This window comes from Salvelinus alpinus, chromosome 8 (assembly GCF_045679555.1).
Source record: "Salvelinus alpinus chromosome 8, SLU_Salpinus.1, whole genome shotgun sequence".
Lineage (NCBI taxonomy): Eukaryota > Metazoa > Chordata > Actinopteri > Salmoniformes > Salmonidae > Salvelinus > Salvelinus alpinus.
In genome coordinates, this window is record NC_092093.1 from 78751946 (window position 1) to 78779086 (window position 27141).

Genomic DNA, 27141 nt, shown 5'->3' on the forward strand with positions numbered 1-27141 from the left:
TGGTTCCCTATTCCCTCTATAGTGCACTACATTTGATCTGATCAGATCCATATGGGACCTGGTCAAAAGTAGTGCACTACATAGGGAATAGGATGCCATTTGGGACACAGGCTTCAGCTCATTGTTCCTCATAACGTAAAGCAGTTTATTTACTGTTTTATCCCACCAAACACAGGTTTGTTTTGATGTTTCCCAAAGCCAGTCATGTGACATACTGACCACTGTTGATGATTTCACTGGGGTCAAAGGGTAGAGCTGGGGGGGGTCCAGTTCATTTCCCTGGAATGAATTTTATGGTGAATTATTTTGTCATTATAAAAGTAGGGGAAATATAAGCAATGAGTAATGTCCCATCCAGTTGATCCAGGGGTCACCTCCAAGAGACCCCATATTTAATAGTGATTCTGTATTCATCCACACCACTGGGGCTTTATACGGCACATACAATAACATCACAGAAGTCAGAGGTAGGGCTGTGGCGGTCATGACATTTTGTCAGCCGGTTATTATCAAGCAAAAGACTGTCCCGTCTCATGGTAATTGACCGGTAATTAACATAAAACTCAATTAGCATCTCCAGGCCTCCAGCATACAAGCCGCTGGCTGATGCATGCCTTTGGAACGTCGACATTTAAAAAAAAATAAGCCTAATAAATCAATGTAAAATACACCATCACAAATCCATTATTTAATTTAGTCAGTTCTAAAGAAATATATGTAGAAAATATATTTTAGTTATCTGGCTATGCTCTATGACATAGGCTGTAAGCTTGTCCAATTAGCTGACAATATACGGTTATAAGTCCCATGCTATTCTTTTATTTTATAGTAAGAGTATAATTGAACTTAGCTGAATAAAATAGAAAGGATATTTTTCCCATTACGGCGCGAGTGCGCATATGAAATGTCTATGTTGAGCATAAAAGTGATCATTTGAAACCGGTCCTATATGCTATATTTAGAGTTATTTGGCAACTTTAGCTGTGAATGATACAAACCTTAGAATGGCTTAGAAATCAAAACATGTATGGGCTGCATGATGCGACTAATTGATGATTGATGATTGGAGAAAGTACCAAAAAAAAGCTTGCTCTTTTCCTTGCCTCAGACTGCACAGCTGCTCTCCCATCAAGTGCTCATATTTTCACCCATCAGACTATTCTCAGTTTAATCTTGTCTTGACTAATATGTCAAATTATTTCCGATTTAGAATGGCCCATTATTAAATGGGCAGGAACAGGAACAGGGAGAAAAATACATGTAATCTGTTTGCACTTGAACAGCGAATGGAGGCAGCGCGCTTTCCCGACGGTCCGTTTTGTAGGCTACTTCGGTTTTATAACGGAATTGTGCTTACTATGAGCAGCTGAGAAACAAATAAAAACACTTATTCCTCTACACGCATCAACCACTGTTTGAGGAGCATGCTCTCGCTGCCCGATAGGTGACATTCCGCCCAAACACTGTATGGCATTGGGTCTCCAACCTTGTTCCTGCAGCTACCTAGTGCTTAATTTGGTAAACCAACTGAAATCGGTTCGGGAACATCGCAACGAAACATATTTCCCTAAACTGTCTGCGCGCTCGAGAAAATAATAAAGAAGAGAGAGGAGATGGAAATGCATGGTGGTGAGATATTCTGTATTATTCTGCATAATAATACAGTCCACACTCAAAAGGCTCGACCAATTATGTACCAAATACATCTTAAATCACTTTTGTTTTATGTTTTTCTGCCATTGTAATATGTGGTAGGCTATGAATTGTATAACAGCAGAATAATCATTTTTTATTCAGTAAAACATTTTTTAATGGGGGGGGGGGGCTTGGGCTCATAAGAATATGCATAAGCTCTAATATGCATATGGATGTTTAGAATGAATCATCACCTTTGAAAGCGGTGGCCATTTCATTGTGTTAGGCTTTGAAACAACATCCAAACCAACCATGTTTTACAATGTTTCAACCGGCTGTTGAACTTGTTTCTTCAAATTGATCATCACAGTGAGGTGAGTTTTACACTGTATAGGCCTGCTGTTTTGATGATAAGTGTTTGATGTGATACTCGATTTAATTTGCATTAATGTCAGTGGTTAGAGGGACAATAGAGCCCAGAGAACCAGGCCATTAGGATCAGATGGTAGTTAGCAAGTTGGGTACTACTAAAGCATGTCCAGAGTGCATAAAAGGAGATTACTGTGACTCAATTGTCACGTGGAATTTTACTGCGGTCATGACTGCAGGTGTGGCAGTAATATGGTCACCACAACAGCCCTATCAGAGGTCAATGTTCCACAAAACTGAGAATATACAGTTCAGAGGTTCAGCGTAATATTATTCCAACACAAAGCAATGAGAGTAGTCTTAATACACACAACCAAGCTTGGTCTTTACTATAACACATGGTAGTAGCAGGATATGGGCTTCCATTGATTTGACAGAGAGACCACCCACCCAGCCAGTCATTCAGTGGGTAGTTGTTGCTGTTTGAATGATCTGGAGTGGGCTGTGCCCGGCTGATGTGTCGTGACGTCATCAGAGAAAGGAGGAAGTCACTCCGGCGGGGCACATGAATGTATCCCATAATACTCTTCTTCAGTTCCACTCCAGTCCAAAACAATGAAAGTCTTATTCACCAAGCTCTTGTTGTATGTTGTCTGTACTTAATACTGGCCATAGGAATCCAGTGTAAAACAGTTATACCCTGAATACTCAAATCCACTGGATCACATCACATCAAGGGAGATCCATCCACGCCATTCACACTGCACTCCGTCCATTGTCACGGCAATGACGACACGATCCAGCCAGCTCACCAACCAACCAATCAACACCCTCCTCCTGAAGCAATGGCTCCGCCCTGCTACTCGCAGCAGGCATTGTAACCAAAGTGAATGAAATCTGTATTTATTTACATCATACTTAGCTCTCTCAAAATGTTAAGTGCAAAGTCGTTCACTAGCTTCCTTTATTAATCTTATTATCAAATGAACAATAATTACATTTTTGTTTTTCTTTCTTTAATTGCTTGGTCCACAGCAGCAATGTTTCAGTCACAAAAATAAGCAGTATTGGGTCCGACCAGTCACCAGACCATCCTCTTTCTCTCACAGGTCTCTTCATCAGGTGTTTCTTTTCTACCTGCCGAAGATGTTCTCATACTCCAGTAAGATGAGCTCAACAATCTGGTTCTGATATACCATGTGAACAGCGATGTTCCCAGTCTCGGTCTCAGGTCTGAGCAGGGTAGGGCCGAAGACGATCGCTACGCTCTGGGTCGTCATTCGGTTGGCCTCTCCATGGTCAATCACCCTGGAGAGACAGGAAGGAGAGGACAGAGTGAGATACAGGGACGGACTAGAAGGAGTAATCCCCCCCCCCCAATTTAGACAGGCCACTGGGCTAAAGACGGACCAGCACATCTGACATTTTCCCGAACTGCCCTTTGATTCATTATGGTGAAATATGAATTGTGTATCCTAAATGATAGGCCTATGTTGGTTGGTCAACAAAGGTTTCAGGTACAGACAAAACTTTACATGTATTATGTATTATGCTAGTATTCGAAAAACATAATATGCAAAATGCGATAAAAAATACTTTGGGTAATATCGCAGCTTAGCCGAAACGTAGCATGCTTTTTGCTTACCTTCTGAGATGTTTGAAGAGGCATTGCATTGTGTCGTGATTCGGTTTTGGCAACTGCTTGATTAAGTCTTTTATTAAGTTTACTCGCTGCTTGTAATCCGAGCATTCTGGAAGAGAGGGAAAAGTAAAACTACACCATTAGTTTCATTGCATAAGGAAAAACACATAATTTACATCAGGGATCATTAACTAGATTCAACCACGGGCCAATTTTTTCTTGAGAGGATGGTCAGGGGGCTAGAACATAATTACAAATAATTGTTAGACTTCAAATTGACTGCAAGAATCATAAACAGATAACATTTGACTAAAACAATCATTTTAAACCTTGCTTACATTTGTAAACGATCACAATTACAATACCAGTCAAAAGTTTGGACACATCTACTCATTCCAGGGCTTTCTTTATTTTTACTATTTTCTACATTGTAGAAATCATGTAGTAACCAAAAACGTATTAAAAACAAATCAAAATATATTTTATATGTGAGAGTCTTCAAAGTAGCCACCCTTTGCCTTGACAGCTTTGCACACTCTTGGCATTCTCAACCATGAGGTAGTCACCTGGAATGCATTTCAATTAACAGGTGTGTCTTGTTAAAAGTTAATGTGTGGAATTTATTTCCTTCTTAATGCATTTGAGACAATCAGTTATGTTGTGTCAAGGTAGGGGTGGTATAAAGAAGATAGCCCTATTTGGTAAAACACCAAGTCCATATTATGGCAAGAACAGCTCAAATAAGAAAAGAGAAACGACAGTCTATCATTACTTTAAGACATGAAGGTCAGTCAATCCGGAAAATGTCAAGAACTTTGAAAGTTTCTTCAAGTGCAGTCGCAAAAACCATCAAGCGCTATGATGAAACTGGCTCTCATGAGGACTGCCACAGGAAAGGAAGACCCAGAGTTGCCTCTGCTGCAGAGGATATGTTCATTAGAGTTAACTGCACCTCAGATTGCAGCCCAAATAAATAAAAAGTAACAGACACATCTCAACATCAACTGTTCAGAGGAGACTGCGTAAATCAAGCCTTCATGGTCGAATTGCTGCAAAGAAACCACTACTAAAGGACAACAATAAAAAGAGACTTGCTTGGGCCAAGAAACATGAGCAATGGACATTAGACCGGTGGAAATCTGTCCATTAGTCTGATGAGTCCAAATGTGAGATGTTTGGTTCCAACCGTCGTGTCGTTGTGAGACGCAGAGTAGGTGAACGGATGATCTCCGCATGTGTGGTTCCCACCGTGAAGCATGGAGGAGGTGTGACGGTGCATTAATGGTGACACTGTCAGTGATTTATTTAGAATTCAAGGCACACTTAACCAGCGTGGCTACCACAGCATTCTGCAGCAATACGCCATCCCTTCTGGTTTGCACTTAGTGGGACTATCATTTGTTTTTCAACAGGACAATGACCCAACACACCTCCAGCATGTGTAAGGGCTATTTGACCAAGAAGGAGAGTGATGGAGTGCTGCATCAGATGACCTGGCCTCCACAATTACCCGACCTCAACCCAATTGAGATGGTTTGGGATAAGTTGGACCGCAGAGTGAAGGAAAGCAAGTTCTCAGCATATGTGGGAACTCCTTTAAGACTGTTGGAAAACCATTCCAGGTGTACCTGGTTAACGGAATGTCAAGAGTGTGCAAAGCTGTTATCAAGGCAAAGGGTGACTACTTTGAAGAATCTAAAATATATTTTGATTTGCTTAACACTTTGTTGGTTACTACATGATTACATATGTGTTATTTCATGGTTTTGATGTCTTCACTATTATTCTACAATGTAGAAAATAGTAAAAAATAAAGCAAAACCCTTGAATGAGTAGGTGTGTCCAAACTTTTGACTGGTACTGTATCTCTCCATTATAAAGCTGGTTGTTTGGACCCTGGATGCTGATTGGACAAGCAGCGTTCCAAGTCGTGTTGTAATGGCCATCACAGGCACACTAGGCCTGCTTACAGTTCCATCTGACAATTATCACCGCATCTCATAATAATAATATCATGTTCATGTTTCTGTATGAATCATCTCTTGATCTCAACTCGCAAATGATTCCCCCTTGCTTCCAACCTAACATTTAGGTTGGTACATCAGGCCTCGCTGTGCCTCGCTGTCTCCCTGTCCGACCACAGAAACAATGTTTCACTTTGGAATTTCCACCATAGAGAGTGAACGGTGCCCAGACGAGACTATTTTTTCTGAGCCAGGCGAAATCACTCATCTTCATCATCCTGGACACATCCAAGTAAATGCAAAAAAAATAAAAAATTCAAACATACTAAAATGCAGCTAGTGTACTGTCATTCCAGGTTCAATGTTTGGCGTGACTCAGTTAGCTGAAGTTGGCTAGTGACAATAACGTTACCGCATAGCAAACATTTTGTTTAGAACGGACGACCTGTCCTTTTGCATCGCAACTATGCAAAAATAATTAAGGACTGGTTCATGTCTGTAGCAACATGACCAAAACAACTAACTTGTCAAAATAACATTTTAATGAAACTGTTTAATTCATTGTTATTTGAATATGTTGGTAACAGTTCTGTAAAACCAATAAAGCAGTGCTGTATCATGAATACAGACAGTCACAGGTAAATAAAACAATGGCATTTACTTGTGACTGTACTCATGATACAGCACTGCCTCTTGTTGCTTAATTATGCGTGGGTATACTTTGGAACAGATTTCCAAAATTAAAATCACTTGGAGCTGATTTCCTGGTGTTTTTAGTCTCTTGTGTTCCCCCCTCCAAATAAAAAAATAACCTTGATTTACATTATCCTAATTGAATAGGGTGAATTCAAATGATAAGGGCACCATCTTGTGGACACATTTCAAACAGCAAATATTTGGAATCCCTTAAACCAAGTGGTAAATTGAGCGTGAAGTCAATGTCTTAAATGGACATTGTCTTTAGGTGAACCATCAAACCTTAATGTAACTATTAGAAACGGTGGCTCAGTAGGACAAGCATACAGTAAAGTACAGGGTTATACAACACAGTAAAGTGCGTTACAGTGTAGTTAAGTGTGTTACTACTCACTGATGGCGTTGATAAAGTCGTTGAAGGAGTCGTAGGTGAAGAGTGGTTCAGGCAGCTCTCTGAAGAACATCTTCAGGGCTCCTGTGGTGACGTGGATGTCCTCCCACTTACTGTCTTCCAACTCTAACTGTTCATCTAGGAGATAGAGACACAGCTTTTAAGACAAGAGATCATGGTCTGTTCAAGAATTGAGTCACAACACAAGTTAATGTTGGACTGACTGACACCCAAACCTCTTTACAAAATGACTATACCTCCAGTACCTTCGTCACTAACCATGTACCAAAGCTACTGGAGAAAGCTATAACATCATATTATATAATTGAAGGGAGTTAAGTCCTACCGTGATTCACAGCGAAGCGCAGCTTCTGTATCACAGCTAGATTCCCACTCACTCTGTATATGCCATCTATACTCAGACCTGAGGAAGATGGAGAGATCGAGACAGGCAGAGAGAGAGAGAGAGAAACAGCATTAGAACTCGTGTTTGTGACTCAGCACACAATCATCATTACAAAAATCTTGACATCTCATCACTGGAAAAATTAGAATCATAACTCAAAAGACAGAGAGAATGAACAGATAAAGGAACAGAGATGTATGGCTCGTACCTGTGGTCTCCACGTGATCGATGCACGTGGTGACAAAGTTGGGCACTGACGTGTTCTCCCTCTGACACAGGCTGCTCAGACTGCAGCCAAACACCTGGTCTGAGAAACAACACGGAGAGACGTCAAATTACAATGTTTCGTTATCAATGGTTTTATCACTACGTTTAGCTTCCTCTAGTTGAGGACAGCAGTAGGTCCATTCTCGGGAACCCATAACCAAATCTCCATCCATACCTTTAATGTATCCCTTGTCCTTGACGGCCTGGTAGGTGGGTCGGCGGGTCAGGAACTTCTTCAGCTTCACTCTAGTCTTTTTCTGGTCAGTGGAGTCCATACTGATAGACGTCTTCATCGCTGAAACCATATGGAAGGAAAATGTCTAAACAGGTGCCAAGAGGGCATTTGGTGACAATACCTTCTAAGATCACTAAAACACACGCACACCCTCTCACAGCGTATTTAGTCAAGGCACCTCTGTTCTTCTTGGAGTCTCGGTGGTCCTTCTCCTTGTCTTGTTTCTCTGCCCCGGGGGACTCAGGCATGTCCTCCTCTATGGCCTCATCTGACTCCCATGCCTGTCCACACACACACACACACACACACACACAACTTCCGTTAGGGAAGTCAACCTGGACCAGTTCTACCCTCTAATGGAGGGATGCGGAACTGAACAGATAAAAATAAATGAATATTCAGAAGACCCTCATTACAGAGATTCTAGAGCGTCATTGGCATGTACTGTACTTTACTAGTCCCTCTGACGGACATCTAAACAGAGCAAGTTAGTGCAGGATCTGATTATGACTTGGGAAATAGTATGTTATAGGTGTGGTAGTTACTAAGCTCTGGACTGAAGAGAGAGGTCCACTCACATGTGTGCTGATGGTGTCTGTCAGGGCTCGGTACCAGTCGTTGATGACGCTGTCAATCTCTGATTGGATCAGCAGCTCCGTCCCCTGACGGGTCTTCAGTTCAATGACGTGCTTCTTGCTGGACTTATCCTTGGATGCCCAATCAACTGATCCCCCTCTGAGATCCACAGTGAACTCCGGCTTCGACTGGTTACCCACAAACTTCTAGAAGGGAATAATTCAACATTCAGACAAATCAGTTGAGAGCTTGGTTTCCAACTCAAGGATAGTAATAGTGGTAAATCTTTCATGAGTATTTTTCACACAGTTGTTATTTCAAGTTGCATTAAAAACAACCAAAGCAGTGTTGTTACAAGTTACTGTGTTATAGTTACACATAGTTATTAACCGCTACGTTGACTTGAAGATAAACCACGGGTGATCATATTCACACCACTGTGTTGCAAGCTGGACATTTAGTACTGTACGGGGAAGTTCAACTGTTATCAATTTCTTTTGTACTCAGTAGGTTAGTATTGTATGCATATCAACAACACCTTTATCTAGGCCAGTGGTTCCCAAACTGTGGGGCACAAAGGAGGGGGCGTACCTTAGAGAGCTATTTATAACTTGTCAGAAATGTTCAGATTAACTAGCCCATGTCAGGTTAAGTTTATTTATTATTATTTATTTATTTTAGACCATAGATATTTTTTTTTTTTTTTTTTAATCACTCAAATATCATATGAATACACATTAGACATGGCAAAATGTATAGAATTGCAACAAAAAAAAAGAAGCTTTAAACCTGCAAAATGATCTCCGCCAACAAGAGGGGTGTGAACAGTTTGTGTCATGAACAGTGATGGTGCCCATAGAAATAGGGGGGCGGGGGACCCAGAGGAAACACATCCCTCTACATCCCTTGGTCAACCAATCAGGCTAGGTTATGAGCAGCAGGCAGGGGATAGGGCGAGGGGATCGTGTGAGCATGACGGACAGGCAGGGGGACAAATGGAACACATGCACAGGGACAGAGGAGACATACAGTGGCAGCTGGGGCACGCCCATTGACAGAGTGGACATAGGAGACAGCTGGGCAGGGCTTGACCGAACGCTTCCAGTTGGCCAGCAGAGTGAGCAGCAGCTCAGGGATGGAGCCACTACGGTAGTGAGGCTTTGGATGAGGAGAGGAAAATAATAGAGTAAGAGGAGAGGAGAAGGATGGCAAATGAGAAATATAGAGTCACAGACAGATGAAAGAAGAAGGGACAAGGGAAACTAAAGAACAGATAGAAAGACAAATGGTGCACTAGCACTACTACTAAATGGAGATAGACAGCCAACCAGGTAGTTCTTAGGCACTAAAACTCCCACCCTCTTTTTGAGGTGAAAAACTCCTGCAGGTTATTGGAAAAGTAGGGGAGGTATTCAGCTCTAAACATTTTTTATTAATTAACTGAAGTCCACTGTACAAACTCTGCCACATTTGTTTTAACCCAAGATGGTTCCTAACAAGGCGGCTGATGGGGTACGTACCCAGCTGGTGCCACTCCCCTGTCCTTTAGCGAAGAGCAGTGAGGAGCCCTGGAGTACTGTCCACGAAGATGTCCAGTTCTTCCTGTTATAACCACGTCACAACACAACCATTTATCAACCATAAACCACGTCACATCTATTTATCAACCATCACAACACAACCCTTTATAAAACCATCAACCATGTCAGAACAAAACCATTTATCAACCATATCACATCTATTTATCAACCATCACAACACAACCCTTTATAAAAACCATCAACCACGTCACAACACAACCATTTATCAACCAGTCCCAACTAGTGTTGCAAAGCTACCGGAATCTTCAATCATTTTGGTAATTAACAGAAAATATATGATAATCTATCGTTAACTTTGGTCATGTTTACTTGAACAACTTGTATAAAAAATAAAAATATATATATATATTTTTAAAATGATGAATATATAGTCTTCAGTTTTTATACCTGAACATATTGTCCATGAGTTTCTAGTAGATAGACCAGGGCTTCCCAAAACGTTTTGGCCCGCGACCCAACTGAGATAAAAACATTCCCCACCATGTAAAGAAAGATTTAAAATGTTATTTTAGTCATTTGGCAGAGGCTCTTATCCAGAGCGACTTACAGTAGTGAGTGGATACATTTTTGTACTTTTCCCCCCCATGCTGGCGCACCGTGCAAATCGAACCCACAACCCTGGCGTTGCAAGAGCCATGCTTTACCAACTAGGCAACACGGGACGGCAAATGTTTACTTTTTAAATTTGGGCTATGACAGTCTACTGACATAACCCCGGTTATATGAACTAAGCACAAACTCTCTCTCGCAACCCCATTTTCAAAGCAGGCGACCCTTAATTGGGTCACGACCCCTAGTTTGGGAAACCCTGCGATATGGTTCATGAGAAAATAGCCTAATTAATGGAAAAAGCATCAATCAACAATGGCATTATTTTCAATGAACTCTGCAACAATCCCAACTATAGATTGTTTTCACAACTGCCACTAGTTTGACGCTAAAATATTGACAACAAATACATACTGTGTAAAAAATAAATAAAGCATATTTCATGCTGAAACCCTCATATTAAACACCAATGATATTCACTAAGTTAATGGTGTATATTTACTAGGGCTGTCCAACTAAAAAAATGTTTTGATCAAGAGTCGTCTGTTCTTGATTTAGTGTATTTTTCCATATATAGACACATCCTATATGTTCTAATCAAATCAACTATATGCACTCAGCTTGTCTGATACTTTAAGCGAACTGTTTGATTAAATAATTAAGACACATAAATGGCGAGAGGGAGTCCGACCGCAATTGATTGTGCCAGGCCTGGCTCAGACTTGCTGTACTGTTTAAAAAAATAAATAAAATTGAGTGACTGTGTGACTAGCACCTGTTGTCTCTCTCTCCTCCCGGCTGCAGGGACCACCACAGAACATCAGTGTGTATAGTGCTGTCTGTGTTGCTGAAGCTGCAACATAATTACAGCCATTTCTGATGGAATAGTTATGTTACCAAAATCCTTAATTTGTTTAGGAAAAACATTCCCTATTCCCTCAAACCTTGCTCTCTTTACGTGACATGTATGCTTCTTCCATTTAAGAATGACGGAGGCCACTGTGTTCTTGGGGACCTTCAATGCTGCACAAGTTTTTTGGTACCCTTCCCCAGATCTGTGCCTCGACACAATCCTGTCTCGGAGCTCTACGGACAATTCCTTCGACCTCATGGCTTGGTTTTTGCTCTGACATGCACCTGTCAACTGTGGGACCTTATATAGACAGGTGTGTGCCTTTCCAAATCATGTCCAATCAATTGAATTTACCACAGGTGGACTCCAATCAAGTTGTAGAAACATCTCAAGGATGAACAATGGAAACAGGATGCACCTTAGCTCAATTTCGAGTCTCATAGCAGTGTCTGAATACTTATGTAGATAATGTATTGCTGTTTTTTTAGTATTAATACATTTGCAAACATTTCTAAAAACATGTTTTCGCTTTGTCATTATGGGGTATTGTGTGTAGCTTGATGAGGAAATATATTAATTTAATCCAATTTAGAATAAGGCTGTAGCAAAATGTGGAAAAAGTCTAGGGGTCTGAATACTTTCCGAATGCACTGTATATGGGTGATTTATGAAGCCAGGCACATTTAACAGTTAGTCAATAACCTATGGACCTTAGGGGCGGCAGGTAGCCTAGTGGTTGGAGCGTTGGGCTGTGATAATCTAAATTACCCAAAACAGCCACTAGATGTCTTGTGATTGAATGTAATTTATCTTTGAAAGATACCAAAATTCTGGTAGTTTACCGGCAAACTTAAAACGTTTTCAGTGAGATACCCTCCCTTTGCAACCCTAGCTCCAACACAAGCATTTATCAACCATCAGTCTGTCCATTATATCAACAAAGAATCAATGGCATTGTTTTGTTTGTCTGTATGATGCTGTATTGTCCTCTTACTTCCACATAAGATAATGACAATGTTTTCTAATCTATATGATCTTTGTACAGTATGGTTTACCTGACTTTCTTGCCATTCTCAGTGATTTTGGTGACATTGAGGACTCCACACTTCTCAGAGGGCTGTGGAGGGAGACAGACAGGAGACATTAACACAGTCAGACTGACATGCCTAGTTAAATAGAAAAAAGAAAAAAAGACCCAAGAAGTTCACACACACACACACACACACACACCCACCCACACAGCAGGGGAAAAGGAAAACACAGCCAGTGGCCGTGACATACAGAAAAAAGATAAGAACATAATGAGGCTCATGCCTTGAGCACACACTAACGCACACATGTAATGATGTACACACACAATGACAGACACACACACACACACACAAAGAAGAAACGGGGCAGTAAAGGGAGTGATGCCCATGCAAACAGACATCTTTCATTGTACCACCAAAAGGCTGTGCTACGACACAGACACACAATCTATTGATTCAAACGATTCGTTATCAATGGTCCCACAAGGTGAAAGACAATACCGTAACAGAGAAACACAACATAAACTTAAAAGGAGATTGGACAGTAGAAAAGGACGTTGGCCACAGTAGCAGATAGAGACAGAAAGAAGACATGCAGGAGAGAAAGAGAGAGGTTTGGGCGATATACTGTTTATACCGGGGTATTTCAAATTACCGACGATATGATTTAATACCGTCAAATGTACAGTGTTGTTGGAAGTTTACATACACTTAGCCAAATACATTTAAACTCAGTTTCTCACAATTCCTGACATATAATCCTTGGAAAAATTCCCTGTCTTAGGTCAGTTAGGATCACCACTTTATTTTTAGATTGTGAAATGTCAGAATAATAGTAGAGAGAATGATTTATTTCAGCTTTTATTTATTTAATAAAATTCCCAGTGGGTCAGAAGTTTACATATACTCAATTAGTATTTGGTAGCATTCCACAATAAGTTGGGTGAATTTTGGCCCATTCCTCCTGACAGAGCTGGTGCAACTGAGTCAGGTTTGTAGGCCTCCTTGCTCACACACGCTTTTTCAGTTCTGCCCACAAATGTTCTATAGGATTGAGATCAGGGCTTTGTGATGGCCACTCCAATACCTTGACTTTGTTGTCCTTAAGCCATTTTGTCACAATTTTGGAAGTATGTTTAGGGTCATTGTCCATTTGGAAGACCCATTTGCAACCAAGCTTTAACTTCCTGACTGATGTCTTGAGATGTTGCTTCAATATATCCACATAATTTTCCTGCCTCATGAAGCCATCTATTGTGTGAAGTGCACCAGTCCCTCCTGCAGCAAAGCATGCCCACAACATGATGCTGCCACCCGTGCTTCATGGTTGGGATGGTGTTCTTCGGCTTGCAAGCATAACCCTTCTTCCTCCAAGAATAACGATGTTCATTATGGCCAAACAGTTCTATTTTTGTTTCATCAGACCAGAGGACATTTCTCCAAAAAGTGTGATCTTTGTCCCCATGTGCAGTTGCAAACCGTAGTCTGGCTTATTTATTGCGGTTTTGGAGCAGTGGCTTCTTCCTTGCTGAGTGGCCTTTCAGGTTATGTCAATATAGGACTCGTTTTACTGTAGATATAGATACTTTTGCACACATTTCCTCCAGCATCTTCACAAGGTCCTTTGCTGGTGTTCTGGGATTGATTTGCACTTTGCGCACCAAAGTACGTTCATCTCTAGGAGACAGAACGCGTCTCCTTCCTGAGCGGTATGACGGCTGCGTCATCCCATAGTGTTTATACTTGCAAACTATTGTTTGTACAGATGAACGTGGTACCTTCAGGCATTTGGAAATTGGTCCCAAGGATGAACCAAACTTGTTTACAAACTTTTTTCTGAGGTCTTGGCTGATTTCTTTTGATTTTCCCATGATGTCAAGCAAAAAGGCACTAAGTTTGAAGGTAGGCCTTGAAATATATCCACAGGTACACCTCCAATTGACTCAAATGATGTCAATTAGATTATCAGAAGCTTCGAAAGCCATGACATCATTTTTGGGAAATTTCCAAGCTGTTTACAGGCACAGTCAACTTAGTGTATGTAAACTTCTGACCCACTAGAATTGTGATACAGTGAATTATAAGTGAAATAATCTGTCTGTAAACAACTGTGGGAAAAATTACTTGTGTCATGCACAAAGTAGATGTCCTAACCAACTTGCCAAAAATATAGTTTGTTAACAAGAAATGTATGGAGTGGTTGAAAAACTAGTTTTAATGACTCCAACCTAAGTGTATGTAAACTTCCGACTTCAACTGTAAATGTCCTTTCATTGCCATCCAATTATTAGTACCCGTGGGAATTATAATATGTTTGGCCACATTTAATTTGTTGCCAGACAGACTTTTCAAGGCACTTGCTGTTGTTGGGCACCATAGCGTTCTGACTGACATGCCAGCAGTTTCACTCTGAGAAATGTCCCATTGGAGTGACATAAAATGAAGGCCATGTGATGCTCTGCCTGTGTGCTGCTGTTCTGGGCTGTGGTGTAAACTCATGTATACAGTGGCTTGTGAAAGTATTTACCCCCGTGGCATTTTTCCTATTTTGATGCCTTACATCTTGGAATTAAAATAGATTTTTGGGGGGTTTGTATCATTTGATCTACACAACATGCCTACCACTTTGAAGATGCTAAATCTTTTTTTTATTGTTAAACAAACAAGAAATAAACTTGACTGTGCATAACTATTCACCCACCCAAGTCAATACTTTGTAGAGCCACCTTTTGCAGCAATTACAGCTGCAAGTCTCTTGGGGAATGTCTCCATAACCTTTGCACATCTAGCCACTGGGATTTAGGGTCATTGTCCTGCTGGAAGGTGAACCTCCGTCCCAGTCTCAAATCTCTGGAAGACTGAAACAGGTTTCCCTCAAGAATTTCCCTGTATTTAGCGCCATCCATCATTCCTTCAATTCTGACCAGTTTCCCTGTCCCTGCCGATGAAAAACATCCCCACAGCATGATGCTTCCACCACCATGCTTCACTGTGGGGATGGTGTTCTCGGGGTGATGAGAGGTGTTGGGTTTGTGCCAGACATAGCGTTTTCCTTGATGGTCAAAAAGCTACATTTTAGTCTCATTTTACCAGAGTACCTTCTTCCATATGTTTGGGGATAATTTTTTGTCCTATTTTTTTCCCCTATGGACAGATACTCTAATCTCCGCTGTGGAGCTTTGCAGCTCCTTCAGGGTCATCTTTGGTTTCTTTGTTGCCTCTCTGATTAATGCCCTCCTTGCCTGGTCCATGAGTTTTGGTGGGCGGCCCTCTCTTGGCAGGTTTGTTGTGGTGCCATATTCTTTAAAAAAATGTAATAAGGGATTTAATGGTGCTCTGTGGGATGTTCAACGTTTCAGATTTTTTTTTATAACTCAACCCTGATCTGTACTTCTCCACAACTTTGTACCTGACCTGTTTGGAGAGCTCCTTGGTCTTCATGGTGCTGCTTGCTTGGTGGTGCCCCTTGCTTAGTAGTGTTGCAGACTCTAGGGCCTTTCAGAACAGGTGTATATATACTGAGATCATGTGACACTAACATTACACACAGGTGGACTTTATTTAACTAATTATGTGACTTCTGAAGGTAATTGGTTGCACCAGATCTTATTTAGGGACTTCATAGCAAAGAGGGTGAATACATATGCACGCAGCACTTTTCCGTTTTCTATTTTGGAGAATTTTTTGAAACAAGATATTTATTTTTTTCACTTCACCAATTTGGAATATTTTGTGTAGGTCCATTACATGAAATCCAAATAAATATCCATTTAAATTACAGGTTGTAATGCAACAAAATAAGAAAAACACCAAGGGGGATGAATACTTTTGCAAGGCACTGTATGGAGGACAAGTGCAGCTTCTAAGCCTTGAATCATTACGGTGTCATTGTTGTAGGTGAAGAGTCAATTACTAGTCCTGTACATCAAATACCAAGATATGTTGACCATTAGTGATTCTCTCTTTCTGACATGGCAAAAGTGCCTACATGAGGCAGAACACCAAGCAGCAGCATGCTCTCTATAGAAGAGAAGGTCAGAGATTGTATTCTTGTCTCCAATTAGGGTATAATCAGCAAACAATGTCTCTGGATTTTCCCTCAGCAGCTTTTTCTTGTAATGCTGTTTAGAATGTTCAGAGTTCTGTTCTGCTGGTGGATCAAATGGAATGGGCCAAGCTCCTCCTACTGTTGCCATTGTTATCTTTCGAATTTGAGCGCTGAAACATTTTAAATAATTAAACACATTTTAAATAATGCACTTTTTTTTTGTACACACAAATTATAAATGTCCAGAACAATCCTCTCTCACCTTTATTTGCTTTTTTGTTTGTTAATGTTGGTTCGTTTCCTTTTCAATGCCTGTCTTTCCTTTAGAAATCCTCCATATCAATTTATTTTCTGTTGGTTTTATCCTTTATTTTCCCTCCTTCTCATTGTCCTTGTGTCCTAGACCCTCAATCCTGCTCTTGTTGCTTCTTGCTAGATGATCAAGACAACTTAAGGATTGTTCACACTGCAGGCCTTAATTCTCCAATCAGTTTTGTGTTTCAAATCCAATTTGTTCTACTGACTGTCGGTGGTGGTGCTTGTGCTTCCTATCACTCAGAAGTGATGTAACAAGCTAAGCTGACAACAATGCCTGCCATGGACGTTTCCCAGTTGCTTTGAATGTTCAAAATCATAGGGTAAGAACGCTTTAAAGCCTCAAAAGATAACATTATCCAACTTTCAAAACAAGTCCTTTTTGGCTAGCCGCAGCAATCAACTAGCTAGCTAGGTAGCTGTTCAGCTTTCTAGAACATCCACTCATTTGTTTGTAAACAGTTAACAAGCTAACATTAGTTAGCTACCACATGTTCTTGTCAAGCTGTCAGAAGAGTAGCTAGCGAGCAACAAGATATGCTGAATAACAGTCTAAAAACCACTTGAGGGCAAATAAATCAGATTTCACCATTCAGACACAAGTCACATGACCAGGAATCATATTTGTATCTGATTTCAAACCACCTACGAAGGCGGTATGAAATGTGGCTTGAAATATCTGATTCCATGTCCTTTTGGCTGTTCAGAATGCAGGAAAAACAACAGATTTGAATCAGATATGCAAATAAATAGGAGTTGAGTCACTTCAAACTGCCAATGTGAACAAGGCTTTAGTAGACTAGTTGGCTTTCAGATCCATGTTGATCAATCTCAAAATCTTTATCAAAAACAATCAATCTTCTCAAAGGAAAAACAGATGTGGAGAACACAGCACTGCATTGAAACAACCAAACTGTTCACTAAAAACTAATTCATTTCACGACATGAAGCACATTTTAGGAGGAGCTCTCCCTAAACTGCTGTTGTTCAGTTAGATGGTGATGTCACATTGGTGAGACATTGGGTGTGTTTGTAAATTCAATCGGGAGTCAGAGTGCACTCTGGGTGTTTGTAAATTCAGAGCGTTGTCAGATTGCCCATTTGTAGATTCAGAGCGTTTCCCTCTCGGAACGTTCAGAGTGCACACTGGACGCTCTGGCCGAGGAGTAGGGTTGATCCGAGTGTTCTGACCTCACAACGGCAGTCAAGCCCCCAAGCTAATTGGCTAATGTTGGCTAGCTTGCTAGCTACTTCCAGACACAAATGAGAACTCCTCACTCTGACCATTTTACTCTCCCTAGCAGAGCTGGTTAGGCTGTTCATGTTAACCAGAGCTTTGGTGACTCTAACTGTGCTGCTGGCAACAATTTAATTACGCTTTTTTGCCGACGTTTACCAACACCGGCCATATATTCAATGGGTGTTGAGCGTTCGTAAATTCATCAATTATTCTGCACTCTGGCACACTCAGACGAGAGCACTCTAGTAGATAGCCAGAGGGAATTTACGAACGCACCAATTGTGTCAAGAGAGAGGAGATATAACATGTTAGATGGATGTTGCATGTTGTGGAGTCAAAGTCAGGAGAACTGTGCTTTGGGGCTGTAGGGCCACACTCCTACACAATGACAGAGACAGAGTGATAAAGAACAAGGTCAACATGATGATGATGGAGACTAGAGAAGGTAGGATGAAGAGAATGGTCAGATTAGGGTTAGTTGGTGAGGAAGAGAAAATGTATCAAGAATCTGGAGCAGAAATCTTCCATAATAGCTAGTGCAGGAGTGTCAAACTCCTTCCATGGAGGGCTGATTGTTTGCAGGTTTTTGTTTTTACGATCAATTAAGCCCTAGACAACCAGGTGTGGGGAGTTCCTGACTAATTAGTGACCTTAATTCATCAATCAAGTATAAGGGAGTAGCGAAAACCCGCAGACACTCGTCCCTCCGTGGAATGAGTTTGACACCTGTGAGCTAGAGTGATGCACCGCACCCTAGGGTACTTAGGGCAGATTACCTGACGTCAAACTGCCAATGGATTTGAACATGTTACGCCAACATACAACTAGGTTATTGTGACGTGGTTGTGTCAACTAAAAAGGAAAAATGTTAGTTAGCTTAAAGGCTTTGTTTCACTGTCAGGGTATAGTCAAAGGTATTCTCTAAATGATTTGGTTTGACTCACAGACAGACAGAGATCAACATAGCATATTTGATTGAGTAAAGGAATTGATTCAGGATCAAGATCGAGTTAAGGTTTTGCGAGGCAGCCTCATCCGTCGCATTTCTGGCTTAAATCGGCAATAGGTAGGTATCTGATCATTTCCACTCTGGATTGGTGGAGGCAGAGTAAGAGGGGAGGTGAGAGAGCGGGAGATACTAACTTTACCACGGAAAAGAGAGCGACCAGCTCTCCCCATGTGATGGCTTGATTCAAAGCGCCTGAGTTTTTTGACAGAGAACTGGAACAGAACCACAAAGACCTGGGTCAAATACATCCGTCAAATATGTTGAAATACTAAGGCTGCACCTGATTAACTTGTCCAGGTACAATGGAACCAATGGACTAGTCCCAAGGAGAATGTTTGGAGAGCATGGCTTAGCCTACATCGCATGTGACTGGGATTTGTCAATGAGGTATTCAGGGATAAAAACTCACTGAGACCCAAACAAAGCCAAGAGGATGTGAAGTGACCACATGCTGGACAGACTGACCACCTGTGGTACTGACCAGACAAACTACTGACCAGACAACTTCGATAGGGTTCAAGAACACTCTTACAGAGCAGCGTCAAACGTATTTACAGCATTAAAAAAAGTGGTGGCTGGTGACAACCAGGGTTGGGGGCCGTTCCATTCAATTCTTTAAATTAATAAAAAATCTGTGAGGAAAATTGGTATTGTAATTTCAGTTTAGTCCCGGATTTGACAATTTCAATGGAATTGACAACAGTAAACATGGAGTTTCTGAAAGAAGGTTACACATAGACAGAGAGCATGTGGTCTTACCTTGTCGTTGAGGTCTAGTACGTAGGTGCTGTGTCTCCACTTGGTCAGGACGATGGGGTCTGGATGTTTCCGCTCCAGACTACGACTCTTGGGGGGATCGCCTGGCTGGGGAGGAGACAAGTTGTACTGGGGGGAGGGAGAGAGGGAGACAGGAGAGCGAGACGGTGGAGAAAGTCAGAGGAGACAGAAAGAGAGAGGGAGAGAAGAGAGTAGCGAGACAGGGTGGGTGAGGGTGAGAGAAATAGAGGTCCAGGGTTAACTCATTATCCTCTACTGATCAGATGACAAAGTAAAGGTCCTAGAAGAACTATGGCTTGGCATGTATCCAGTATCTCCTCTTCATACCTCTCCTCTCATGGCCCAGCGCATCATCAGTCACCCATCAGAAGGCACCCTCTCAGAGAGAAGGAGCTCCCCGCATGTGTATTCATCCAAGATTGCTAAAGGATACCATTGCACCCAGCTTATCTGTATCTACAGTATGTGTGTGTGTGTCTGTATCCCTGTATCCGCCGGTTGGCCAGCCAAATGAAAGCTAATGCCTATTCTTTACCTCTCTGATCCCTGCTAAACCAACAAGATTACAGGAGAGTCACTAGCCACTAATAGTCCCTGTCAAGTACATTAGGCCACAACCTCCACGCCATCAATGGACCACAGGTGGCGGAGACCGAAGACTACTGTAGATCACCGGGGAGGAAATAGACTGAGGCAGTAGGGAGTGTGCTACCTGGTCGTAGTGTCAGAGCAGTGTTTTCCATAAGCACCGGCCACCGGCTAAAAAGCTGATAAGACTCATTGTGCGCCGGCTACTTTTTCCACTTCATAAATTAACTAGGCTTCTCTTCATTTGAAAGTTTCAATTCGCTAGTCAGAAAAGCCTTCGTATAGCATTCTCCCGCTAAAACGAACGACATGCATCTTCTAGTGATCTATTCCTAGGACAGGTCCCTGACAGTCAACAAAGCGAGCGATGACAGGGACACTGCTGGTTTGCCAGTCTGCTGTCTGTCCCGCCTCTCAGTAGCTGTGTTATTTTTGTGCGCTGTGGTTGGCTGCAGTCAAATGTATTTTCACGGAGGAGGGAGAGCATGATGCTTCTTCATCATCTCCGTGTGAGCGAATTTACACGTCCCAAGCAATGTAAGTGGTAACGATGAGTTGAAATTCACTTAATTATTGTTTTGTGGAAAATTCATTTATTTTATTTTGCGTGTTTCATAGGTCTATAAAGGGAAAGGGGGGATATACCTAGTCAGTTGTACAATTGAATGCGTTCAACATTTAACCCAACCCCTTTGGATCAGAGAGGTGCGGAGGGCTGCCTTAATCGACATCCACGTCTTCGGCGCCCGGGGGAACAATGGGTTAACTGCCTTGCTCAGGGGCAGAACGACAGATTTTTACCTTGTCAGCTCCTACCCGCCATGCTTCCTGCCGAGCCACAGAGTCAGGAGTATAGGCTATTTAGGCTACTGTGCTTTGATTGACGACCGAACAGCAAGTGTTGAATAGTTTATAAAAAGGTGTCGAACTGACTGAATAAAGTCGATCACCTATATCCCTTTGCTATTCATAAATCATACAACGTAGTTACACTGAGTGTACAAAACATTAGGAAAACGCTCCTAATTTTGTGTTGCACCCCCTTTTGCCCTCAGAACAGCCTCAATTCGTCGGGGCATGGACTCTACAAGGGGTCAAAAGCGTTCCACAGAGATGGTGGCCCATGTTGACGCCAATGCTTCCAACAGTTGTGTCAAGTTGGCTGGTTGTCCTTTGGGTGGTAGTCCATTCTTGATACACACAGGAAACTGTTGAGCATGAAAACCCCAGCAGCGTTGCAGTTGTTGACACACTCAAACCGGTACCCCTGGCACCTACTACCATACCCCGTTCAAAGGCATGTAAATGTTTTGTCTGGCCCATTCACCCTCTGAATGACACACATACACAATCCATGTCTCAATTGTCTCAAGGCCTAACAATCCTTCTTTAACCGGTCTCCTCCCCTTCACCTACACTGATTGAAGTGGATTTAACAAGTAACATCAATAAGGGATCATAGCTTTCACCTGGTCAGTCTGTCATAGAAAGAGCAGGTGTTCCTAATGTTTTGTACATTCAGTCTACATGCCCATGGTATCGCATCGGGGCAAGTAAGCCAAAAATCTAGTTTGTATTTTCCTAGGATTCGAGGCCCATGTCCAGACTTACCAGTGCTGCTAAAGTGACTTGTCAGTGTAGCCTAGTGATAGGTAGTTTGTGAACTAACGGTTATTTTGGAGAGAATCTTTTAGCTGAACGGAACCGAATCGGTGAGAACCATCCTCCCACTGAACATTTTGCATTTTAAAACCATTTTCCTACAATTCTATATTGTTTCTCAACAGGGAATTCATGTTTACTTGACAGAACACAAACTTTTTTCATAGGCTTTTACCACAATAAACTAAATAGAAAGAGTAGACTAGATTTAGTTTTTTCCACAATAAATTAAATTGAAAGAGTAGACTAAACTAGTTTTTCTGACTACATTACTAATCTACCGCCTTCCCTCAAAGTCCCACCCACAGTGACTGATTGACAGGTTTGTTTTCTTACCCCAAGTGTCCACAGCAGCAGAGCTAATCAAATGCATAATTTGAAGAACAAAAATAATATATTTCAGTAAAACTGAAAACATGACTTTAATCTCAAGAGAATATGGGTTTAATGTTAAAAACAGATGTTCTTACTTAGAAAATAGTTCTGATCATATAGGCCTACATGATATCCAAAACAACAACACACTGAATTTATACATTTTCAGTCATTTTAATTGTAAAGTCATGCCTTTCTACTCAATACCACAACAAATTTGACCAATCTGGGAGGTAAAGTCGTTAAAGTATTCAATAATTTAGCTGTGTATTTCGGGTGGAATCAAAATAGAGCTCATTCTGCAAAACAAATTTGCGGGGGGCATGCCACCCGGACCCTCCCAACCCGGAACTCCCTTGCTGGCAACTTTTTCTTTTTGGCTGCCTACTCCATGTACGGAAAACACTGCATAGGAGGTAAAACCAGAACCAGCACAACAACACAGCACAACGTAACACAATATATTGATATGTTTACTTACTTTGGGTAGCTCCCATTCTGACCTGGAGCCATCAGCGCTGTAGTAGTACGGCCTTCCCTGCTCGTCCACGTGCTTTATCCACTACAAACACATATACTAAATCAGCACTGATCACAGTTTCATAAATACACTGCTTGTCACAGATAACAGCAGGGTAAAATGTTCAACAATAAAGGCAAAGAAACTTGAACAAAAACAACTTCTCTCAACCAAAATTCCCAAAGCCAGTCCTGCCATGGGTACATGAACATAGACATGCATTATTTATTGATTTAAGACCCATCCCCTATGAACCCGGGACAATACCCTGAGCCCTGGGAGAAGCGACAGAGAAACAGAGAGAGTGAAACCAAAGGAGGAGAGGAGAGCCCCAGTACCTTCTCATGAGTATATTCACAGACATAGAGGGTGTGCCCGTGTTCGTCCAGTTCCTCTGACCAGCCTCTAGGGGGCGAGCCGTACTGACTGTCCGACTGACTGGAGTAGGTGCTGCTGTGACAGTTCTCCTCGGAAGACAGGGGCTGCATGGGGGCAGCAGGGAAGAGGAGGAGAGGAGGCGGCGGAACAAAAGAAGGGCCGTGATTGGGAAAGGGAGAGAAAGAGACCACTGTGATTCGGGGAGAACAGAGTTTTTTTTTACCAGAGTCATATTTATTTTATTTAACTAGGCAAGTCAGTGAAGAACAAATTCTTATTTACAATGATGGCCTATCCCGGCCAAACCCTAACCCGGATGACGCTGGGCCAATTGTGCGCCGCCCTATGGGACTCCCAATCACGGCTGGTTGTGATACAGCCTGGAATCGAACCAGGGTCTGTAGTGATGCCTCTAGCACTGAGATACAGTGCCTTAGATCAATAGATTGACAAAATATTGTGCGGAACCAATTGATTTAATTTATTAGTGAATGATCAATGACGCAGCTGTAGAGTACCCATAATAAGAACATTTTTTGAAAAACGAAGACACCCAACAATGCATTCATGCATCCCACCACCATAAAGGCTTAAATCCCCAGGAAAAGGAGACCTTGATCAACTACGGAAATACGTGTTTATTTACCAGCATTTAATTTGGCATGTTGCAAACGGAGTACTCACTCTAATAGTTCCTGCCTGATTACAATACACTCAACCACCTCATGGGGGCAGTGTTGTACCACTAACACTACATGAAATCTAAACTGAGGATACGCAGTTTATTTTACTACCTAGCCCTCATCAAAATAGCAACAGCTTGTTTCACTGCTCACAGTTAACACAATATAACTTCTACAGTTGTTGGAAATCATCTATTTCTCTCCGTACATTCTCCCTCATGTTTCCAACGGTAGTAACATATGAAAGTAACATGCGAGTAGACACAGACAGTATCCCAAATGGCACCCTATTCCATATTTAGTGCACTAATTTTAACCAGAGCCCTATAGACGTTGGTCAAATGTATAGCACTAGATTGGGAATAGGGTGGCATTTGGGATGCACCCCATCTGCGCTTCAGTCAGTTATGGCATTACATCAGATGAATCATAAATATTTGGAGAGCATCACTCTAACTGGTACTTAAATATAGTACTCCAGCGGTACTTAAATATAGTACGGCCTCGTCGGCCTGAAACCTACTTCAGTCCTGACCTGGTTTCATTCAACACAGAGTCACACTCGCCCCGTTTCAAAAACCCAGGGAGAGCTGCAATAGGACGGGGACTACCACTGGCCCGACCAGACCAGTCACGAGACCGCTCCCTTAAGCCTCAACACCTGAACTCCTTCCCCCTTCAGAAACCCAGGTGGCGTCACACATCTCAGCTTGGATGACGGCCCAGCATCTCAAGCACAACCTCGAACAAGACGGAGCTGCTCTTCCTCACAGGGAAGGCCTGCTCGCTCAAAGACCTCTCCATCACGGTAGACAACTCCATGGTGTCCCCCCTCCCAGAGCACAAACAAGCTTGGCCTGAACAACACCCTTTTGTTCTCTGACAACATCAAAGCAGTGACTCGATCCTGCAGGTTAATGCTCTACAACATCCGTAGAGTAAGACCCTACCTCACACAGGAAGCGACACAGGTCCTAATCCAGGCACTTGTCATATCCCGTCTAGACTACTGCAACTCTGTTGGCTGGGGTCCCCCGCTTGTCCACCCCTGCAACTTATCCAGAACGCCGCAGCCGCCTGGTGTTCAACCTTTCCAAGTTCTCCCATGTCACCCCGCTCCACCACACACTCCACTGGCATCCGCTTCCAAGACCCTGGTGCTTGCCTACGAAGCAGCAAGGGGAACTGCCCCTCACTAAATCAGGCTATGCTCAAACCCTACACCAGCTCCCGCTCAGCCCAGTCAAAGCTCTTCTCTGTCCTGGAACACCAATGGCGAAACAAGCTTCCCCCTAACGTCAGGACTGCAGAGTCCCTGCCCATCTTCCGAAAACATCTGAAATCCTACCTCTTCAAGGAGTAAACCCCCCCCCCAAAAAAACTAAGAAATGCACTTGTCTTTTCCTACTGATAACTACTTTGCTGAGGGAAAATGTCTGCTAAATGTCTAAAATATAATCAATAGGCCCCAGGGCCACCTTTCAGAGCAGTTGTTGATACGTTAGGGGGACAGATAGATTAGGTAGACTGTAGATCAGCGGCAGGGGTCAACATGATGGGTTAAACTTCCTCAGTTTGATCCAAACCAAAACTCTTTTCTCCCTCTCTTTACAGCTCAACTTCAGCTCAGACTGTATCGACAGTATGCTACAGCAAGACAGCCAATGGAATGAGGGTCTGTTTTGATGGGGCACACAAGGGGTGTGTTACCTACCTCCATCTCTCCCGTGCCATGGGGGTCTCCCCGACTACTACTGGTACTGCAACTAGCATCCCGTACGCGGGGCGGTTTCCACGTGCGCTCGCCGCTGGCTCTGTTATAGTAGAAGTGTCTGCCGGTGAGGTCCTTGTGGGTCTCCCAGTCCCCGAGGACATGCAGTGGGGAGCTTGAAGGAAGGGGGGGCAGGCTGGACTGGGAGATCTTCAGCTCCTGGAGGTTGGTGTAGACAGGGGACTCAGGCCGGCCCTGCCCCGCCGGAGACGTCGTCTGGAAGGGGGGAAGAGATAAGAGTTTTTCACAAGCGACTAACCTTTCCTCTCTAACAGAGTAACATGGCCAGCACGCACTGGCTGGAGAGGTTCCGTTAATGGAGAACTATGGAGGTGCATTACAGAGCGGAGAAGGAGGGGAGAGGGTCGTTTCAGACCACAGATACAGTGATATAATCTCCACGGCAAAGCAGGAAGTAGAAAGAGGATGCATGGGCAGCTTTGGCAAATCAGAAACATGTGGTACGGATGGACGTTGCAACATACTCTAGCCATCTGTTCCTAGCCCAGTGTCAAAACAATGCTGCATGGTATCCAATTTCTATTCTACATACTTCCAACTGTAGTCAAAGCTATTCATTGTTAGGCCAGTCAAATTCCTTCCTTTGATGCAAAATCCATACACTTCGCATAAATAAGAACTACTGTGCATTACAACACAATTCAAGATTTAGCATTACTGGACATTGATTGGCCATAATTGGCTTAAATACAATGCCCACATTAGGAGATCGAGAGAATGATTTCAAGAAGAGCAGAGGGTCCATACCCTTATGAAGGAATTAAGGGGTGTTTGAAAGAGGAAGTGTAGGCAGATAGGAAACCCTCCTTCTAGTGCTGTGCGTCTCTCATCACTTAAATAGCGAAGCGTCTGCAGGGATATCCACCGTCAATCTCGAAACCAAAGTACTCACTGACAATGGAGAGGAGACAATAAACAAACCTCTCAGGCTGGAATTTAAACGGAATGTTGAAACAATAGTTAAAAAGAGTGATATTCCATTTGGATTCCAGGCTACAAAAGCTCTAAATACTACCTTCAGACTAAACACTGGACACACAAGAGAGGCTTTTGGCTGAGCTGTCGTTTATGATATTGTCGAGACAAGACACGAAAGACGGCATGTTGCATAATAGTGGTGCCATAGTGCTGTTGAACCTGTATTTTGAGGAAATGTGCAAAACGCTAGTATATTTAAGGTTAGGGGGAAACTGAAAGTTGGCTCTGTCAACAGTTTTATATGCCAGTCAGTCTGGCCCATACAACAACACAGACAGGATTTCCATGACTACTGAGAATCAAATGTATTACTGCAGAATAATATTTTGGGTTCGGAATAAGATAGCGAGGTTGAGGTACAGTCGTGGTAGCCAGACTGCCGTCTCTGGTGTGGGCCAAGGGTCAAACCAACATTGTGTAAAGTGGCCATAGTCATCACGTAGATAGACCTCGATAGAAAAGCACCTGATTAGACCCCATGGGTCAAACACATACTGTCAGTATGTCAAATAGTTGATTTTGTGTGTACTTTACAATGGAACCAATAGAATCGTCCCAAAA

The 27141-nt window shown here is 42.4% G+C and overlaps 1 protein-coding gene across 4 annotated transcripts in view; it reads right to left on the reverse strand.

Annotated features, from left to right (window-relative positions):
- Window positions 1–2951: 2951 nt before the first annotated feature.
- Window positions 2952–27141, reverse strand: part of LOC139583753 (rho GTPase-activating protein 12-like) — an 83713-nt gene continuing 59523 nt past the window's right edge. Inside the window, exons 3-18 of one of the 4 annotated variants that reach the window (XM_071415188.1) lie at window positions 25525–25797; window positions 23088–23231; window positions 22711–22791; window positions 19587–19712; window positions 18962–19039; window positions 12240–12301; window positions 9702–9783; window positions 9211–9339; window positions 8184–8387; window positions 7784–7886; window positions 7546–7665; window positions 7312–7410; window positions 7044–7121; window positions 6701–6835; window positions 3650–3755; window positions 2952–3312 (exon numbers count right to left, since the gene is read on the reverse strand). In XM_071415188.1, coding sequence (XP_071271289.1) covers window positions 3138–3312; window positions 3650–3755; window positions 6701–6835; window positions 7044–7121; window positions 7312–7410; window positions 7546–7665; window positions 7784–7886; window positions 8184–8387; window positions 9211–9339; window positions 9702–9783; window positions 12240–12301; window positions 18962–19039; window positions 19587–19712; window positions 22711–22791; window positions 23088–23231; window positions 25525–25797 — 1995 coding nt within the window. In that variant the 3' untranslated portion in view covers window positions 2952–3137. The remainder of the gene's footprint in view (window positions 3313–3649; window positions 3756–6700; window positions 6836–7043; window positions 7122–7311; window positions 7411–7545; window positions 7666–7783; window positions 7887–8183; window positions 8388–9210; window positions 9340–9701; window positions 9784–12239; window positions 12302–18961; window positions 19040–19586; window positions 19713–22710; window positions 22792–23087; window positions 23232–25524; window positions 25798–27141) is intronic. The other 3 variants (XM_071415189.1, XM_071415190.1, XM_071415191.1) reach the window with 3 other exon arrangements.